Source organism: Heloderma suspectum, chromosome 1 (assembly GCF_057233095.1).
Source record: "Heloderma suspectum isolate Gila_16-S chromosome 1, 16-S_ref, whole genome shotgun sequence".
Lineage (NCBI taxonomy): Eukaryota > Metazoa > Chordata > Lepidosauria > Squamata > Helodermatidae > Heloderma > Heloderma suspectum.
Genome location: NC_139458.1, coordinates 154,321,333 through 154,342,318, shown reverse-complemented (window position 1 = coordinate 154,342,318; position 20,986 = coordinate 154,321,333). Strand labels below are relative to the sequence as shown.

Sequence of the window (20,986 nt, the reverse complement as noted above, 5' to 3'; positions counted from 1 at the left end):
GTAATTAGATTGCTGAGAAGTCTTGATGGAATACCACCATATTGGCAAGAGGTCAAATATCCTTTAGGTTTCTCTTGGATCTTAGCCTCCTGGATGCTTTATCTAGTCAGCTTGCCTTTGTTAAACTCAGTTTAGGATTTGTCCATTGCCAGTGTGGCTTTCCAGTTTCCTGTTTCCCCACCTGTTTCCCTGTTTCTGGTTTTCTTTTTGAGACTATTATGTTCTCACAGTTTGTGTTCTCCCTGGCCTTCCGGTCCCTCCTTTGTTGGGTCATTAGGTGGGGCATCTGGATAGATTAGTTTTACCCAATCTTATCTGCTCATACCTATCTAGTTGCCTAGATTCCTTACCAGGGACTAGCTCTTGAACCTGTAAAAACTATCGTTTTTCTCTCTACATGGCTACCATAGATAGCACTGGGGTAGGTACCTCCCACATACATAGTTCCCCTCAAACCTCATTGCTGGAACCTGTGGTTACTTGAAGGAAAGGCACTTTTCACATTCAAATTATAACAGAATCATATACTGGAAATTAAAATAAGGTTGCAGCCCTAAGCACGCTTAGTTGAAATTTAACTCCATCAAAATCAGCAGAACTTGCTTTAGAGGAAGTATGTTTAGGATGAGAGCATTAATGTGAAATATATACCATTATTTCTGTTTCAAAAATCTAACGTGGGACAAAGCTAATCCACCTTCTGCCCACCTTTCATGTTTCTATGTCCCCAATATTTTTTTTGGTTCCTCCACTGATTGCTCCTTTTGTATTGCTCCTTTTGTATTCTAACTGATTGCTCCTTTTGTATTCTAACCTTGAAAATGGGCTTCTTCCTTTCTTTAAGGGCGTCTAAGTGGTTCCAGAGATTTTTGCTGTGAAGACAAGAATAACTCAAGCCCCACAAATATATAAAGCCAATTGAATTTGTGCCGTGCAGTCTGACTGAATGGCAGTTATCCACTATGTAATTTTATAGCTTCATTATATTCCTTAGGGATAATGAGATTACAACTTCCCCCTTGCCTGTAGGAGATATTCCTTGCTGGCAGTGGTTGTAATCCCCAAAGCATACTAGCGATAATGGTAATGCTTAGTGAAGGTCAGTTGTAAAGGGCCTGTCCTGGGTTCTGTGTATGCAGCTTGCCTGCTGTGCAGTAACAAAGTCATCATAAGATTTGTCCATCAGATATGGCTTTCCTGCCTTCTCAGAGGCATGATCCTTTATCAAGCAATAATACTGAATTCAGTCCAGTTGTGTATTTTTTCAGTTACATACATCCGTGTATAACAGAATTGTCAGCTTCCTGCCGAAATTTGGCAGCAGACCCCTCCATGGCTATTGCAGTGGTTAAATTTAGCTTGTTTCTAAGCAAAATGAAACCCTTTTGGGTGTTCTGTAGTGGCCAAGCTAAATTTGGCCATTTGGGAGCACTGCAGCTGTATGGATACCATTTTGGAAGGGATTTTAAAAGAAAATTTGGTGGGGGCAGGGGGCACAGTCGGGGGGCAGGGTGCAGGTGGCCCATAGGTCGTCGGTGGCCCACCCCTGGGCGCAGCATCTGAATCCAAGACTCACATTAATCATTCCATGATATCAGAAAGCATGTTTATCACAGATCCTTTGGCCCCCTCTATCCTTAAGCACTCACTCACACACAAATAGAGAGGCTTCAGTCTCACGCCTTTAATTCATTATTCACAGGTTCATTACAGATGCAAATCCTTGAATGCTGTCTAGCTACAAGGGAATGCCTCCAGGGGATTCAAATGGGATCACCGAAAGTTGCCCGTAGTTTGAAAGGGAGGCTTTCTGGCTAGGCTAACTTAGGGAGGGAGGTCCCGCCCCTCACGTGATGCTTCCCTGTGTAGCCTCTCACGCATCGCTAACCCGGTCGATGGTCTGAGCTCGCCCCGACGCTTCCCTCTTAGCTCTGCACTGCCGCTTCACGTCTCTTAGGTCACGGTCCCCAATGCCCTCCTCCTCCTGCTTGCTGCTTCTCACAGAGGGGGGCAAGGAGGAAGCTTTATGCCTGGCCATCTGGGAGTTGGTAACCTGAGAAGCACGCCTACCCATATCTGAACTGGCTTATGAAAATGCCTCCCCCAGTTCTGGCTGCTCCTCTTCTGAATCTGAGCTGCTAACTATCTCCCTGCACTCAGAATCAATCCTGACAATGTTCTACAATACATTTTCAGTCTGTGTTGTGTACTGACTCCTAAACACTGAAATATATTCATGGAAATTATTCTGTACCTTTCAGAGGGAAATTTGGACAAGTCTTCCGGCTTGTTGAGAAGAAAACTGGAAAGGTTTGGGCAGGAAAATTTTTTAAAGCATATTCAGCTAAGGATAAAGAAAATATAAGGCAAGAGATCAGCATTATGAACTGTCTACACCATCCAAAACTTGTCCAGTGTGTAGATGCCTTTGAAGAGAAAGCTAACATTGTCATGGTCTTGGAACTGTAAGTATAAACCATACTCAAGAAAGAAATATAAGAGTGTTAATATTTTTTTATAATCTTACAAAGGCTTTCCGGTTCTCTAACACATTGGGAAATTCTACTTTAGTTCTTGTTAATAATGGCATATTCATTTGTACATCAGATATTGCACTCTCCCCAAACTGGAAGCAGTACATAAGTGTGTGAGGATTTTGTCTTGGGATGGCTCACACATTCTTTTTGGACCTCTCTTTTGTCTCCTCATGTCCCCTCACTACTTGCTGCCTCTGTTTAGCATTTGCCTCAGCCTGGAGCAGCAAACATAAAAAGGATAATCATATATGAGTGTCTTTGATGTCACATGTCCATAGGGCAGAATTGGCTTACAGGATGCTGGATGATAATCACTGCTGGTAAATGGTATCCCAACTTTTTCATGTACTGCTGATCCACTATCTAGAATGTAGATACATAGTTGCAAAATTAAATAATATGATTAATGTAACAAGTTCACTTAGTGCAAGTCCCCCCTCCTGAAATTTGTGTTTAGAAAAAGCTAAAAGTTTTAGGGAGGGGATAATTGCCTGGCTGTGACAATGGACTGGATGAGGGCTAATAAACTGAAGCTCAGTCCAGATGAGACTGAGATACTGTTGGTGGGTGGTTCTGCTGACCAGATGGAGGGTGTTCAACCATTTCTGGAGGGGGTTGCACTCCCCCTGAAGGAGCAGCTCCGTAGCTTGGGACCCCTCCTGAAACCATCCTTGTCACTTAAGGCTCAGGTTGCCTCAGTGGCACAGAGTGCCTTCTACCAACTTTGGTTGGTGTCCCAGCTATGCCCCTATCTGGGCAGGGATAACCTAGCTTCAGTTTTCTATGCTCTGATAACCTCCAAGATAGATTACTGCAATGCGCTCTATGTGGGACTGCCTTTGAAGACAGGTTGGAAGCTGCAGCTCATGCAAAATGCAGTGGCCAGATTGATAACAGGGACCAGAAGGTCCGAACAGATAAGACTGACTCTGGCCCGCTTGCACTGGGTTCCTGTATGCTTCCAAGCTCAATTCAAGGTGCTGGTTTTAACCTATAAAGTCGTACACAGGTTGGTACCGTGATATGGCACGCCTTTCCTGAAATGAACCTACCTGTATGCTACATTCAGCATCTAAGGTCCTCCTCCGAGTGCCTCCTCCAAGGGAACGTTGGAAGGCAGCACTGAGGGAGAGGGCCTTCTCAGTGGTGGCCCCCCATCTGTGCAATGAGCTCCCCAATGATGTCTGCCTGGCGCCAACATTATTAACTTTTTGGCGCCAGGTTAAGACCTCTCTCTTTTCCCAGGCATCATGATGAGTTTTAATCAGTCCTGGATGTGTCTTTAGTTATGACTGACAATTCCAAGTTGTTTTTAGTTATAGGTTGTTTGTGTTTAAACTTTTTATGTTGTATTTAATGTTTTAACTTCTGTAAACCTCCTAGAGAGCTTCGGCTATGGGGCTGTATAGAAATGAAAATAATAATAATAGTTGTTTAAAACATATCTGAACATCTTTAAATGTATCAGATTAAGGTCATAGCAATTACTACATCTTTAAATTATGTTGTACCATTTCTTTTTGCCAAGTACTAAAGACTAGAGGTGTAATGTTTAGTTTGTGACTTGTTTTAATGCACTAATCATGACCTGTGCTTGCTCATTCTTTCTTTGTATTTACACACCCATTTGTGATCTTAAGGAGCCCTAGGAGCCCTCATGCTAAGCATGAGTCTGACTTGTGGAAAATACATGGTCCTGTCCACCATGCTGTCAGGGCTGAGTGTGATGTCACTGCAGTGGTAGCAGTCAGAGGTGATTTCCTAGTGTCACAGAACCATTAGTCATGCTCTCATACCTTTCGCTTCACTTAAAACTGTTGAGACATATAACATGCTATCTGTGAATACTCCTGATTAAATTGATCTATTTACATTGTCACTTACCTCTGGGTTTGTGTGTGTGTGTGTGTGTGTGTGTGTGTGTAAGTTCTGTGCTGAATATTTCCATTCTTCCAATTTTGGCAGTTCATGTGTGTGTAATGAAACCTCTGGCAAAAGAGGCTGGGGAGGTGAGAATTTTGAATACTTTTCTCCTTGGGGAGGAGGACAGGATTTCCGCTTACCTTTTTAAGTGTAGGCGGTGGCTGAGGGATCTACTTTTTTTTTACTTTAAAAATGCCCCCTACACCTCCAGCAGCCCGGGACTCTTTACAGAGAGGCTTCTCCAGCCTGGCAGCTCTTCCCGAGCTCCCATGAGACCACACAACCCTGCCCTTTCTCATAGGCTTTAAGGAAGCGCTCCTGGGCTACAGAAGCCACTCTGCAAAGCAAGAACAAATGGGGCTTTTAGAGCTTTAGAAAAACTCTGTTCTTGCAGCAGCACACAGCTCTTTGCAGAGAGGCTTTCTACAGAGAGGCATTCAGAAATTCCTACCGGGAGGCAAGCCCCTCTGAAAAGAGTTCTGTCCTGCTGCAAACAAGATTAGAGTTTTTCTAAAGCTCTAAAAGTCCCATTTGTTCTTGCTTGGAGCAGCCTGGGACTTTTTGCAGAGAGGCTTCTGCGGCCCAGGAGCTCTTCCTGAATGCCTATGAGAGAGTGTGGAATCTCATGGGAATTCAAGAAGTACTACTGGCTTGGAAAACCCTTTCTTTAAAGAGTCTCATGCTGCTGCAAGTGCATGGGGGTGTTTTTTAAAGTAAAAAAAAAAATAGAAAGAAGATCCTTCAGCACCTCCTATATTTAAAAAAGTATGTGGAAACCCTGTCCCTCTCCCCAAGGAGAGAAGTATTCAAAATTCTTTCCCTCCCTGCGAAAGAGGCAGAAAAATCAATGCTTCTTTTGCAGGGAGAGAAAACATTCTTACTCAATAATATCATATATCATTTATCAAATGTATATCCCATCTTTCCACCAAGAATAGTGCTCAAAGTGGCAAACGACAATGAAATACAGATTGAAACAAATTCTTGGTTAAAAGATAAGATAAAACCAAATTGATTAAAAACATGACAATAAAAGACATAGCTGGAACATAACCAGTTTAACCCCCCTAGCAGTAGACTAGCTTACAGGCCAAAGGCCTGCCTGAATGAAAATGTCTTTGCTTACCAGCAAGGGCATCAAAAGCTATTTCCAATGTGGCATGGACCACCTGCTGATTCAAACAGGAAGTTAAGAACTTGCACTATTCATGTACATTTAGATTATAGTATTTGTGTTACAGCCTAGTTAAGTTGCATAACTTATTATTCACATGTTTCTCATGTGATCACCTTTGTACTAGCAGCTGGGGGAAAAAATCCTAGCTCATTCTCTAAAATTTTAGACCAGAAGGAGCCACTGCCGCTTTCTATTTTACCCTATGAACAAGGGGAGGAATGGATGCCATTGCTGCCTTGATCACCGGAGCAAAATGTTAAGATAACTCTGAGCAAATGGATGCACAGCTTCCCCTGCTCCCGGTCTGCTACATCTGCAGAATACATGAAAAACACAGCTAGGGATGTACGAAAGTCACTTACCTTTTCGAAGGGTTACATTCGTGGTGGGGGGGAGGCGCTCCGTCCCTCCCCCCGAAATTCTCTCCGGCTGGCTCCACTCCGCGGAGATTCTGCAGAACCGCCAGCCGGGGCCGCCTGCAGCCAGACATCCGGCCACTGGACAGCCTGCAGGGATGCAAATGGCGGCTGCTGTAGCCACCGTCATTTGCGTCCCTGTATTTTGCTGTGATAGGATACGTAAACATTTACGTAGCCTATTACGGCAAAAAAAACCCACAGCGGACGCCATTTGCGTTCCCTTTTTTTCTGCCGTTTTAGCCTACATAAATATTTATGTAGGCTAAAACAGCGAAAAAGAAGAGAACGCAAATGGCGGCCGCCGTAGCCACCGCCATTTGCGTCCGCTGTGTTTTGGGTTTTTTTTGCTGTGATAGGCTATGTAAATACTTATGTAGCCTATCACGGCCTCTACAGGGACGCAAATGGCGTCCCTGCGTTAGCCGTGATAGGCTACGTAATTATTTACGTAGCCTATCACGGCTATAATGAGGAAGCGAATGGCGGCCGCACATGCGGCCTCCATTCGCAAGTCAGCACGGATGGCAGCAGGTAAGTGCTCCATTTCGCACGCCTTTCGTGGGGTGGGGGTGGGGCAGGGGGTTTTGTTCCGCCACAGATTTCGGGGGGCCGAATGCACTGGCATTCGGCTTCACCGAGATCTGTGGCGGACTTCTCTGACATCCCTAAACACAGCCATACTGGCATGATGAAGCCCTTGTTATGTATCTCTTTTGCTTGAATAAGACTGCTCTTTTATTTTTAGATTTAAAATGTGACCAAGTTGATGATAGTGGGTAAAATAAATTATATATATAAAAAGCAGTCCTCCTTAGTTGGGAATCGGGAACTGGCAGTGCTAATGGAAAATAGGGGAAATGTACAAAATATGTTGGACAGCATACATCATTGTATAATCTTAATTTCTTCTGCCGCCTGAATCTTTTCAAATTCAAAAAGCAATTAGAATAAAGTACATGTAGATAATAAACAGCCTATGGTAAGTCCTCATGCCCTGTTATTTTAGGTCAGGTCCAAAGCCAAAGAATCTTCATGTACTTCTAATTTTTCTAAATAAATTATTTTTAATAAATGTTTATAAAAACTGCAGATGCCAAGCACCATGTTTAGAGGGATTTCCCCTTTTTTCTCTCTCATATGTCGGAATGCCTCATCTAAGATGATGCTACAACTCATCTAAACCCAAAGACAGCATACTTTTTGCATTAGAAATATGCAAATTCATGCAAGCGTAATTGATAACCAATCTGCTAAAATGATTATTCATAAGATTTGAAAATTTATTTTAAATTATACCCAATTTAAAGGTATATGGCTTTTCTCTGGCTTTCTGGCAACCCTAGTGATTTCAACCATTATTTCAAGCCAGCATTCAGCCCTATCTGTTTGGCCCAGGCCTGAATATCCCAAGTTTTGTTCTGATGTTAAAGTTATTCCCATGGAATTGCATTTTTTTTTTTACAAGCCCAAATCCATTATGAATTTTCCTTTACATCCCCTAATGGGGAACCCCCTTCTTTATTATGTTAGGAGTGGGAGCTCTCTTATGTGTTACTAGGATGCTTTTATAGAATTTTCCTTTAACCAGTTATGTCTGGCCCCCCAGATGCTGTCTTAGGGTCCATAGGATTGCTCTCGTAGTATTGGGACTGCCTTACTCTGCCAAATGGGAAGCATCTTTTTGTCTTACTATAAGGAAATTTACAGTTGAAAAAGGTTGTAATCACTGGGGCTTCTCCACATGGGGCTTTTATCCTGCCATTGAGATTGGTTACTCATGGAAGTTTGTGGGTACTTTACATGACCTCTGGTGCCTTTCCTGTAGTTTCCGACCATTTCCGCAGCTTAATTTGAAATGGAAATAATGAGCTAATAAAAAGAAGCCGTTTGAATTGGTTTGAATTTGTCTGTGTAAAGAGGAAGTGGCACTATAACAACAGCATCATCTAGTGGCTGTATAATGAAATATATAGAACTTGCAGATAAAGGGAATAAAGGAGGGGGCAGGGAAAGGGAAGCTCATGTAAAGGGCCAATCTTAATCCCACAAAGAATCCAGTAGCAGAATCCCTGGTAAAATCGCAGGATAAAAAGCCCCTTCGTGGAGAAGCCCATAGTCTCAGACAGAGTAATCTTTTTGGTCTGATGAGAATGGTCATGCATGAGCATATTTTGTGCATAAAGGAAATGACAAACCTACCAAATAGAATCCAGTTTCCATGTCAAGGAAACAGAACATGTGCATGTTTATATAAATGATATAATTTGCTTGATTTGTTTTTCTTTTGTTTAAAATACTTGAAGTTCTGTAAAATATTTTGGCAAGAAATTGCTCAGGGGTGAACAACATGTGGTCCTCCAGAAGTTGGCCTGCAGCTTCCATCACCCCTAGCCAGCAGAGTCAATGGTGAGGAGAGTTGCAGCCCAACAACATCTAAGGGGCCACAAGTTGCTAACCCTGGAATAGCTTAATAATAGTTCAGGAAACTGGTGGTAGGAGAGAGAAAAGGGGGAAATCATGGCTGCTGCATCAGAGGGCAGCTTGGTTGAACAAGTTTTAGGCCCCAGAGTTGCATGGAGACCCCTTTGTAGTACCTGTAGCATTATTTTTGAAATGGTGATGCAAAAGGAATTGGGAGAGAAGCTGAGATCTCTTGCAACATGCTGAGTTCCTGGGATAAGGACCAGGTAAATGCAATGTGGTTGAGGGTAGGGGAGAGGACTGGATGAATACTGGGGCTGAGGAATGTGTGCGCATTAAAGCACTCCATTAAAGTATCCCACCCCAACCCTTTGACTTTGGTCTCTAGAATACTTCATAATCTTAGCATGTCCAGCCTTTCTTCATATATACAGTGCATTTTACAAAACAATCTGTTCACCCATTTAAAATTCTAAAAAAACACTCTTGATTTTTGCTTTAGTGTTTCTGGAGGGGAGCTGTTTGAGAGAATCATCGATGAGGACTTTGAACTAACAGAAAGGGAGTGCATTAAATACATGAAACAGATCTCAGAAGGTGTACAGTACGTTCACAAGCAGGGCATTGTTCATTTGGATCTGAAGCCTGAAAATATTATGTGTGTCAACAAGACTGGTACACGAATCAAGCTGATTGACTTTGGGCTTGCACGAAGATTAGGTAAAAATCTCCTTGACTTATTTTATAGAACTATGAACCACTTCATAGGTATTTTACCATGTATAGATGTTGCAAGTCCTCAGACCTGTTTTATTTAATTCAAAATTGGCATGTCCCATATTCTGGTTTGCTTGGGCTTACTACAAAGATTGCCAGAGGTCTGCAGTGATAGGCACTTTGGATGTACACAATCATCCCCGATTCTGTTTGGGATCATAGTTGTCAGGTGATCATATCCAGCAGGTGCAAACCTTCAGACTAGCCACTGTGAAAGTCCTACTCTGGGCTGTCTCTGTCCTTACTTGTCCAAACAACAGAGCCTGTTGACTAGACCAAGAGACCAGTGGGCTCGTATGGGGAATGGTCAGAACTTAAAGCACAACTAAGGGAACAAGGGTGGGGATGCTTGAGGAATCCTGTGTGAATTCTGATATGAACTGACCTGAATTGATCCACCATTCACTAACTAATGTGTAGATCAAGTGTACTTAACCTTTGGATTTTGCACCTCTTCAAATCTTGTGATGCATTCTCGGCTTTAAAAATGTGCCAAAATGTGTGTCAAATCTGTATTTTAGGATAAAGTATGTCCAGAAATGCATACATTTAGGTAAATATGTTTATAAAAGCATATTTTGTGAGAAAATACATTCAAAATATTTAAGTATATATTTATGTACTGATTTTTGTGCAGATATTTTTAAAAATTGCATAATGATGCAGAAACTGGATGAAAAGGAATGAATGCATGTGAAACTGACACAGACCAGAGATAGACTGACCTGTCTATCCCTAAATAGAAGTGCCTCACTTGGAATCTCAGCAAAATTGCACCTGAGGTTTTGCGTAGTACACACAACATGAAGGGGGAAATAGCCATTAATAGAAACCTATATTACTCCTGTCCCACCCACACTGTTTTATCCTCACTGCAACCCTGTGAAGTAGGTTAAGCTGAAAGAGCTGAAGTAGGTTAAGCTGGTCTCTGTCTCAGGGTCACCCAGTGAACTTTTTGGTTGAGTGGGGACTTGAACCAATCCTAGCCCAGCACTCTAACCACTACACAATAGAACGCTAGTTGGCTGCATTTGGACTATCACAGGGGTGAAAGAAGCCATTGTGGCTTCTTCCCCTGTCCCCGACCATGATTTGCATAATTTCCTGCAATGCAGCGTGGGTTGCTGTGTTGTCAGAAACTGGTGCAATGTGTGGTGGAGGTGGCTTCTTACCAACACCACAGCCGCTATTACAAATCGTGGTTGCGCATGCGGCATGATGGCTTCTTTTGCCCCTGTGATTGTCTGTACCTGGTGACTCTGTTGTTTTGCTGCATAACATTTGACTTGTTAAAGGTTGAAATTGCTGGGCCAAGTCCTTAGAGACATTTTTTAGGCTATCCTCCTCTTACATTCCACAAGGATGATAACTGAAGGAGGACCATGAGCTTTTGCTCTGCAACCTTAAATCTTTATTTGCCTTTTAATTGTATTGTCACCATTTTTTTTTTTAAAGAAAAGTCTAGTACAGCTAAGCTCCCAAGCTTTGATGTCATTTAAACTAGTTAAGACTAGTGATCCTTTTGTGGTCAACTTCTGCAGGTAATTAGTTATTCTATTTTGCCAACAAATTCCAAAGATGTAGCATGGTATTTTTCCTGACCTTTTTTGGTACGTTTAGAACTTTGCATGTGGGGAGTGTGAGGCTTTGTCCTTGTGTGGGGCGTCTTCTTAAAGCATTTTTAAAAATAAAGAAATAAAATCAGAAACTGATTTGTTCTGCACAGTGCAGAAAGGACCAGTTTCCAAAAACTCTGGCAGTTTTGCCATATGCAAATGGTAATGAAAATGCTTGGCTCTGCCTCTGTTATAAGCCAATTTTAATCACCCATCAAGCTTTGGGCTGAAAAAATAAGAGACACCCTCATATTAGGTCAGTTCAGAGGAAACAACTTTTAGCAGTTCAGGCTTTGATTCACAATCCACAAACCCTAGAAAGCCTCCTGCTTGTGGGCTTCATCTGCCTGGTTACATGAGAAACATGATCCTGGGCCAGGTGAACCTTAGGCCTGACCCAGCAGAGCTCACCTTAACATTCTTAGGAATTGGAAATACTTCTTAGTATAAGGGCCACATGACCAATTTTAGATTTTAGATTGTTGGCTTTAACCCTGCACCAGGGATGGGGAACCTGTGACCCTTCAGATGTCGTTGAACTCCAACTCCCATGAGCTGCAGTGGTCAGGGATGATGGGAGATGTAGTTCAACAACATTTGGTGGTCTACACGTTTCCCACCCTTGCTATACACATGTATGCACATAGACACCTCTCCCCCGCCCCCTCTCCCTCCCAGCACTCAGGGAGTGGATTTGTTAATTCTCTCTGCATCAAGTGGACTGGAAGTTGTTTGTATAGTATGAAGCCTGGGTTCCAATCCCATTATCTTTTAAAAACCAAAAAACCTATGATCCTATTGTTGTTTCAATTCCCCACCTAAACTGTTGAGAAGCAAAAGAGTGTAGGGGCTAGTGAGTTGAGTTTTGGACAAGGGGAACCAAGATTCAAATCCCTGCTTGACTTTTGTCATTCATTGAGCTTCCTTGGACAAATTAACAGCCTCTCAACATAATTTACCTCCAAATGTTTTGAAGAAAATGGCTTGCAAGGACCTTTACAGGGCAAGTCCAGGGAAGGAGGTGTCACTAGAGATGAAAAATAGGGAGCATTGTTTTCCATGCCATACGTTCAGCATTTCCCCCCTGATTTGTTTCACAGAAAATGCAGGTTCTTTGAAGGTCCTCTTTGGGACACCAGAGTTCGTGGCTCCAGAAGTTATAAACTATGAGCCTATTGGGTATGCTACAGACATGTGGAGCATAGGAGTTATCTGCTACATTTTGTAAGTAATCTGCTGAGCTAAATCATAAATGTTTCTCAAATCCCACTGATGCAAAGCATATTGATTTCATATATATGTTCCTTGCTTACATTCCAGAACTTCCTTATATGCTGCAAGAGATTTGGGCATATCTAGAAAGGCTATTTGTTTTGGAGGTTTTCCCCCAAACAGCCCTGCTCTTCCTTCAAATCCACTTTTTTTTTTTTAAATGCCCCAGAATATATAAACTCACTTATTTGGATCATGGACCCATTGACATGTTAGTGCCCTATTTATGAACCAAAGGATGTTGTATATTCCCTTATTCTAGTCATAGTACTTCAACTTATTCCTCCAAAATATCCATTAATATGGATAGTAACTTCCATACTAACTTCCTAGAATTCATTTGTTTCACTGGTTCATTATGAGTTTTAAAATAATATATTGCAAGGTGATAAAAGTCACTAAAAATCCATAAAGCCAAATTATTTTGTCCATTGTCTCTTCTCATGTAGATTAGTGTCTTTCCTGATTCATCGAGCAAAATGTAGAACTTTTAAGTTATTTCTGTAGAATGAATTTGTTTTTTGATTTGTTTTTGTTCTCTGCTATATCTGTATCTGCAAGCAAGTGGCCTAAGTATGTTAGCATATTTGCCTGTAAGCATTATATCACCACAGATTTTCAAATTTTCATAGCCTCTTCATTAATGCTGCAGCTTATATTTTCATCTATGCCCCTCTATTGTATAGCCTTTTAAAATGTTCTGTTAATATTTTATTATTGGAATGCTGTTTTTATTTTCTCATATGTTTTCAGTGTCCCTATTTGTATTTCGTTGCATATTTCCCCATTTTCTGATAGAGAATGCAGATTTCCCCCCTTTCCATTAAAAAAAAAGTGCTCTCACTTTGTGCATTTAGATGACAAGTTAAAACAAGCTTATTTTCATATGCTGTTTCTGATATTGGTTCTGGTCTCTGATATTTTTTTGTTTATGGTGGTGTTTGCTGTTTTTCCTTTCTTTCTGGTACTGTTGCTGTCAGATTTATTGTTTAAGTACCTTTGCATGACTTGATGTTTTTATATATGCCGTTAAGATGCTCCAAGGAGCGTTTTCGGGCTGAAGATGTGAAATATGAATGAATGAACCAATCAACCAACCAATCAATATGGAAGGCTATTGCAGAATAATGCTTAGCAATGCTCTTTAAAAAATTGCTCTTGCAGCTGTATGTTCCAATTCCTTTGTAAGCTTCCATGTAAGCAGTTTATTCCTAGTTCCTTCATTATTAGATGTGTTTTGGATTTTCTCCCATGCATTTTCTATGTATCTTTCTATTGGGTCTCAATTAGTATATTATTTATTTGTCCTCTGTGGCTATTCTTTCTTGGCTTTGCATTAGCATTGTCTCTTTATGACGATTGTAAATGCCAAGTAAAACCTCAGCAATATTCATTAGTGATGTAATGGAGTGTACCCTATTTTATAATAGGTTGTTGTTGTTATTATTAACCTCTTTATTAAAGTATTACTCTTATTTGGTTTTCTAACTCCCGGGGTTTTTTATTACATTGGCTTAAATGCCCTTTTGACTACACTCTTTTGCATGATAGGCGATATACTTTTAAAGGAGTTGAACTCTGAAATCTAAGAACATAAGAACAACCCTGCTGGATCAGATCAAAGGCCCATCTAGTCCTGCATCCTGTTCCCACAGTGGCCAACCAGATGCCCATGGAAAGCTCACAAGCAGGACATGAGTAAAACACCACCCTCTCACTTGCGTTAATAGAAGCATAGAGTTGAAAAGGGCCATTTAGGCCTTAAGGTCCAACCCCCTACTCAATGCAGAAATCCAGTTTAAAGCATCCCTGACAGATGGATGTCTAGTCTCTACTTGAATACTTCCAGTAATGGAAAGCCTGAGCAACTGACACAGAGGCATACTGCCTTTGATATCGGATGTAACGTATAGCCATCATGAGTAGTAGCCACTGATAGCCTTTTCCTCCAGGAATTTGTCTAACCCCCTTTGAAAGCCATTCAAGTTGGTGGCCATTACATCTTGTGGTACTGAATTCCATGTCTTTCTACCTTTCCCCCACTTGGAGCCAGCCCTGCCATATAGCAGGATGAAGCAACCTGCTTTAGGCAGCACTGTCAGTGGGCATAGACAAAGGCAGGAATTGGTGATTGAACAGTGTAGTCTTTTTAAAGTGTTGGCCCTAGTAAGGGAAGGCACCATTTGGGCTCTACTTTGAGAGATTTTTAGGGACTGTTTATATGCAATTGTAACCTGGAAAGCCCCTCTGGGTTGAATATGCAGAAAACCACATCTCGATCAAGATGTGTGATTAGTGGAACCATTATTTGCATATGAGAAGAGAAGCAGCATTTCCAGTGGTGAAACTGATGCTCAGAAGGACTTCATATCCCAAGGACAGAGCACTGTGAAACATCTAGAAACAAATTCATAAGGGAGATCTCTTTGATTTTTGCAATTGGGGCGGGATCCAAAGCTGAATATCAGCTCAGTTCAAATATGTGCATCACTTGTTTTCCACAGATTAGTGTAGCTGTATAGAAGGTAAGGGATATTATTACACCGTACCCACTGAAAAAGGTTTTATGGGGGCTTTTCCTGTAGTTGTTGTTTATTCACTCAGTTGCTTCCGACTCTTCGTGACTTCATGGACCAGCCCATGCCAGAGCTTCCTGTCGGCCGTCGCCACCACCAGCTCCCCGAAGGTCAAGTCCGTCGCCTCCAGAATATCATCCATCCACCTTGCCCTTGGTTGGACCCTCTTCCTTTTGCCTTCCACTTTCCCTAGCATCAGCATCTTCTCCAGGCTATCCTGTCTTCTCATTATGTGGCCGAAGTACTTCAGTTTTGCCTTTAATATCATCCCCTCAAGTGAGCAGTCTGGCTTGATTTCCTGGAGTATGACTGGACTCTTCTTTCAGTCCTAGGCAGTCTCAGAATTTTCCTCCAACACCACAGTTCAAAAACATCTATCTTCCTTCACTCAGCCTTCCTTATGGTCCAGCTCTCGCAGCCATAGGTTACTACAGGGAATACCATTGCTTTAACTATGTGGACCTTTGTTGTCAGTGTGATGTCTCTGCTCTTCACTATTTTATCAAGATTTGTCATTGCTGTCCTCCCAAGAAGTAAACGTCTTCTGATTTCCTGGCTGCAGTCAGCATCTGCAGTAATCTTTGAGCCTAGAGAGACAAAGTCTGTCACTGACTCCACGTTTTCTCCCTCTATTTGCCAGTTATCAATCAAGCTGGTTGCCATAATCTTGTTTTTTTTTTTAGATTTAACTGCAACCCAGCTTTTATACTTTCTTCTTTCACCTTCGTCCTAAGGTTCCTCAGCTCTTCCTCGCTTTCAGCCAGCAAAGTGGTATCATCTGCATATCTGAGATTGTTAATGTTTCTTCCAGCGATTTTAACTCCAGCCTTGGACTCATCAAGCCCAGCATGTCGCATGATGTGTTCTGCGTACAGGTTGAATAGGTAGGGTGAGAGTATACAACCCTGCCGTACTCCTTTCCCAATCTTAAACCAGTCCCTTTTTCCGTGGTCTGTTCTTACCGTTGCTACTTGGTCGTTATACAGATTCCTCAGGAGGCAGACAAGATGATTTGGTATCCCCATACCACCAAAAACTTGCCACAATTTGTTATGATCCACACAGCCAAAGGCTTTAGAATAGTCAATAAAACAGAAATAGATGTTTTTCTGAAACTCCCTGGCTTTCTCCATTATCCAGCAGATATTGGCAATTTGGTCTCTAGTTCCTCTGCCTCTTCTAAACCCAGCTTGTACATCTGGCAATTCTCGTTCCCTGAATTGCTGGAGTCTACCTTGCAAGATCTGGAGCATTACCTTACTGGCATGTGAAATCCATGCCACTGTTGGATAGTTTGAACCTTCTTTGGTGCTTCCCTTTTTTGGTATGGGGATATAGGTTGATTTTTTCCAATCTGCTGGCCATTCTTGTGTTTTCCAAATTTGCTGGCATATGGCATGCATCACCTTGACAGCATCATCTTGCAAGATTTTAAACAGTTCAACTGGGATACCGTCATCTCCTGCTGCCTTGTTATTAGCAATGCTTCTTAAGGCCCATTCAACCTCACTCTTCAGGATGTCTGGCTCTAACTCACTGACCACACCGTCAAATCTATCCCCGATATTATCATCCTTCCTATACAGATCCTCAGTATATTTTTGCCACCTTTTCTTGATCTCTTCTGCTTCTGTTAGGTCCTTGCCATCTTTGTTTTTGATCACACCCATTTTTGCCTGGAATTTACCTCCGATGTTTCTAATTTTCTTGTTCTTCCTATTCTATTATCTTCTTCCGCTTCTGCACATTGCTTGTTTAAAAATAATTCCTTATCTCTTCTGGCTAACCTCTGGAATGTTGCATTTAATTGGGCATATCTCCCCGTTTCACTGTTGCCTTTTGCTTTCCTTCTTTCTTGGGCTACTTCCAGTGTCTCAGCAGACAGCCATTTTGCCTTCTTGGTTTTCTTTTTCTTTGGGACGTTTTTTGTTGCCACCTCCTGAACAAAGTTGCGAACTTCTGTCCATAGTTCTTCTGGGACCCTATCTACTAAATCTGGTCCCTTAAATCTATTCTTCACCTAATGAATATTCATTAGGAATATTAGTGAGCTCATATCTAACTGCTCTGTGGGTCTTCCCTATTCTCTTTAGTCTGATTCTAAATTGTGCAATAAGAAGTTTGTGATCTGAACTACTGTCAGCTCCAGGTCTTGTTTTTACCGACTGTATAGATGTCTGCCCCCCTTGGCTACAAAGGATGTAGTCAATCTGATTTTGGTGTCGACCGTCTGGTGAAGTCCATGTATAAAGTCGTCTTTTAGGTTGTTGGAAGAGAGTGTTTGTTATGCACAGTGAGTTGTCTTGACAAAATTCTATCAGCCTATGTCCTGCTTCAATTTGTTCTCCTAGACCATGCTTGCCTGTAATTCCAGGTGTCGTTTGACTACCCACCTTAGCATTCCAGTCTCCTGTAATGAAAATAACATCTCTTTTTGGCGTACTATCCAGTAGGTGCTGCAGATCCTCATGGAACTGATCTACTTCTGCTTCTTCAACATCTGTGGTTGGGACGTATATTTGGATCACTGTGATGTTAAATGGCTTACCCTGAATTCAAACTGAGATCATTCTGTCATTTTTTGGATTGTATCCAAGCACTGCTTTAGCCACTTTATTATTAATTATGAAGGCTACTCCATTTCTTCTGTGGTCCTCTTGTCCACAGTAGTAGATCTGGTGGTCATCTGATGTGAAGTGGCCCATTCCAGTCCATTTCAGTTCACTGACATCCAAAATGTCTATATTTAATCTTGACATCTCCCCAATAACCACATCCAATTTGCCCTGGCTCATAGATCTTACATTCCAGGTTCCTATGGTGTGTTGATCTTTAGAACATTGGATTTGTCGTTCACCACCAGCACCATCGGCTGCAGCCGTCCTTTCGGCGTTGAACTAGCTGCGTCATCGCATCTGGGGCTAGTTGAACTTATCCTCTGTTGCTCCCCAGTAGCATTTTGACCATCTTCCGATCTGGGAGTCCCATCTTCTGATGGTATACCGACATATTTCTGGTTGCACTGATCCATTTAGTTTCAATCCTGGGGTGGGTTGCCGTTACCTTCCCCAGGGATCGTATTTAGTCTGACCTCTCTGCCATGACCTTCCTGTCTTGGGTGTCCCTTCATGGTTTAGCTCGTGGCATCACTGAAGTGCTCAAACTCCAGCACCACGACAAGGTAACGATCTCCTTTGCTGGAGTGTATCCATTATAAATGTTTTGCTTCACATGGTAGACTAAGACAGACACACGTCAGCTCTAATTTTGGTATTTAAAGGTAGTCTCTGATTGCTTCCAGTCTTCACATTTTAGATGAGTAGAATATTTCAGTTTACTCTGAGCCTGTGTGTGTCTATACACATCAATAACCGACACAGGAAACATATTTTGCACTGCAGACTTCTTGCTATGAGTGAGGATTGGCGTAAGGCAAGGGTGGGCAATTGTGGGAGTTCTGGGGGCCAGTTTTGCCCTCCCTGGCAACCCCCATGGACAAAGCAAATAAAATACTTATTTTAAAACGTCATCTGTAGTAGCTTCAGAGCACTCAAAGGGTCAAAATTAGTGAAGTTTGTCCTTTTGGACACTCTGTGATGACTGTGGTGCACTAAAACAGTCAAATTTAGCTCGAAAACAAACTAGTTTTGATCCTTTGGGTGCTCCATAGCTGCTACAGATGCATTTTTAAAACACAAACACCTTTCCACCTGGTTTTGATGGGCAGCAGGTGCATGTTGCCCACCCCTGTCCTGCCTTTCCCTGGATGCTTTCCACACTCTTGGTTGTGCACTACATAGTGTGCTAAGCTGGAAGCATGGGAAGATGCCCTCTAGATAGGTCCTGTGTCTCTTAGAGAGCCATCTTGGAGGCACTGAGGATCCTTAGGTGGTGCAGATGAGAGTAATTTGGCCTACCGTGCCCTTTCCTCCTGATGGTATGTGATTGCATCTGGATTTCAGCCCAGCATTGTTGAAAGGGAAAATAGCTTTGTTCTGTCCCTCTAAAAATGGAAGCTGTAAGAGGCCTCTAAACTGTGCCAAAGGTTGCCTTGCCAAGAAGATGCCTGGCCTAAGTAGCTGGAAAAATCTTTCTAGTAAACAATTCAATGTTAGTTGCAATAGTAACTGCTTAGCTTCAACTCCAAATTACTGTCTCCGTAGCAGATGCTGCTCTTCTTTGTCACTTTCATTTTAGCGTTGCAGAAATTGTCAAAATATTGCTCCATTATTACTTTACATGGCTATAAAATAAAACTGAGATCAGAGAACTGGGTCAGGAAGTTCTGTGATGAAGATGGAGACATTCTAGAGATAAACTTCATTAAGCATGCCTGCTATCTCCCTTCTTGCACTCCCTGTTCCTCCCCTTCCCATTTTTTTTTAAAGTACTCATAGAACATTGCTTTCCCTAGAACTATTTTCAAGGCATTTTTTTAAAAAGCTCTCTCTTTGTGTCTTATGTGATGGGACAGTTATTGTGGCTGGGAGTTTGGAAGCCTGGGCACAGTCACGGAAAAGGCCTTTTTCTGCATTCCAACCAAACGTAATTCAGATATTGGAGAGAAAATATCAAACCCAAGAGCTTTGGCTATTGGGTGGTACAGAAACGTAATAAAATAAATCTTTCTATAGAATGACTGTTTTCCAGTTACCTCACCTTCAGTTCTAATTTAACCTGTTTCATTTTTCAGGGTTGAGACATGAGATGTGTGATTACTTTAGATAGCAAGCTTGCTGGGCAGGATCTGTTATAACTTTGCATTTTACAGCATGTAACCAATTTTAAACACTTCTACGAACAGTTAATAATAGTATACTCTTTGCTTCAAAGGCATATAGTAGCATTAGTGACAGCCCTACATAGATGAACTGAGAAAGAATGTTTCTATTTTTTTCCATCCTGCCTAACATATTTTTTGTGTAACTCAAGAGCATGTATCCTTCTCTTACCAACATAAATGGCCCACTAAAATGTATTGTTGAACCAGTTTTGTATTCCATACTCCTTGACATCTGCATAGCAACTCCATTTTGTATCAATTATAGACAGGCATTTAATCAGGTTTGTATCATCATAAGACATTGAACCAGTGTTGATCTTAGGGTAGCTGGCCATTTTATGCCTCTCCAAAAAAGAGGATAGCCATTTGCATGAAATATGCTTATGCTATGTTATACAGAGATACAAATTTAGAAGTAATTACTGTAATTTAAATAGTAATTTAAATAGAAATGCAGTAGTCTCACCATAGTGATGAAGACAGTCCATGTGACTGTTGATGGGCAACTTATCAAGGCCCTTGCTGCTCTCTTTTCTTACAGTTCTTCATCTTTAAACCAGACTTGGCCTGGATAGCCCTTCAAACAGACAACTGTCCTCTGAACAGTAGAACATATGGCCACCTTAGTTGATCTGTTTTCACACTAATCCTCCTCAGACTATGTATTGATTTGCCACCGTTATGGCATATCTTTCTTTTGTCTGTGCTCTAAATTTTTACTTTCTGCTGTGGTGAAGGTATAAGTGGACCTATGTAGACCTTGAATTAAATGCTCATATTTGTTTTCTTCTCAAAAGACTTTTCCAGTTTACTGGTTCCCTCTAGCGGCTATATCATAGAATTATTCTTTTAGTTCACCAGTTTGACAGATTTCAAAAGCAACATTAAGTATAAGGGACACTTGTCACATTGTGATTTTTTTCTTGTATTCCTAGTGTACTAGGATGTAGGGAAATATAGGAAGAGATGGTCCCTAACATGATCCCTATATGCAGCTTTCTTGTACAGCAACTTCCGCAAAGACCCATACTGGTCTCAGAATGCTTTCTTGTATTGAGTATTTGGTTGACTAATTTGTTCAGCTCTTTTGAGATAATATCTCTGAAATTGTATTGTATCTTTAGTTTAGTATGTATAAAGTCAGTAAATGTATGATTTGCAATTAATGCAGACATTTCCCTCATAAGGTATTAACTCTCACTTTCGTAATTTTGAAACATTTTTTTTAAACCCTCAGGGTCAGTGGACTTTCCCCTTTCATGGGTGACAATGACAATGAAACCTTAGCCAATGTTACCTCTGCTACCTGGGATTTTGATGATGAAGCTTTTGATGAGATCTCAGATGATGCCAAGGACTTCATCAGCAACCTTCTAAAGAAAGATATGAAGTAAAGATGCCTTGCATACAATGCCTTGCATGTTGCTGTTGGCATGAATGCATAACAATTGCCTGCTCAGAATGGCTTCTTATGCCCAAGTACCT

The 20,986-nt window shown here is 41.5% G+C and overlaps 1 protein-coding gene across 4 annotated transcripts in view; it reads left to right on the top strand.

Annotated features, from left to right (window-relative positions):
• MYLK (myosin light chain kinase) overlaps nucleotides 1-20,986 on the top strand; it is a 274,020-nt gene that overhangs the window by 241,648 nt on the left and 11,386 nt on the right. For all 4 annotated transcript variants that reach the window (XM_084807373.1, XM_084807386.1, XM_084807368.1 and 1 more), the window contains 4 exons: nucleotides 2,262-2,465; nucleotides 8,980-9,197; nucleotides 11,971-12,094; nucleotides 20,739-20,891. In XM_084807373.1, coding sequence (XP_084663499.1) covers nucleotides 2,262-2,465; nucleotides 8,980-9,197; nucleotides 11,971-12,094; nucleotides 20,739-20,891 — 699 coding nt within the window. The remainder of the gene's footprint in view (nucleotides 1-2,261; nucleotides 2,466-8,979; nucleotides 9,198-11,970; nucleotides 12,095-20,738; nucleotides 20,892-20,986) is intronic.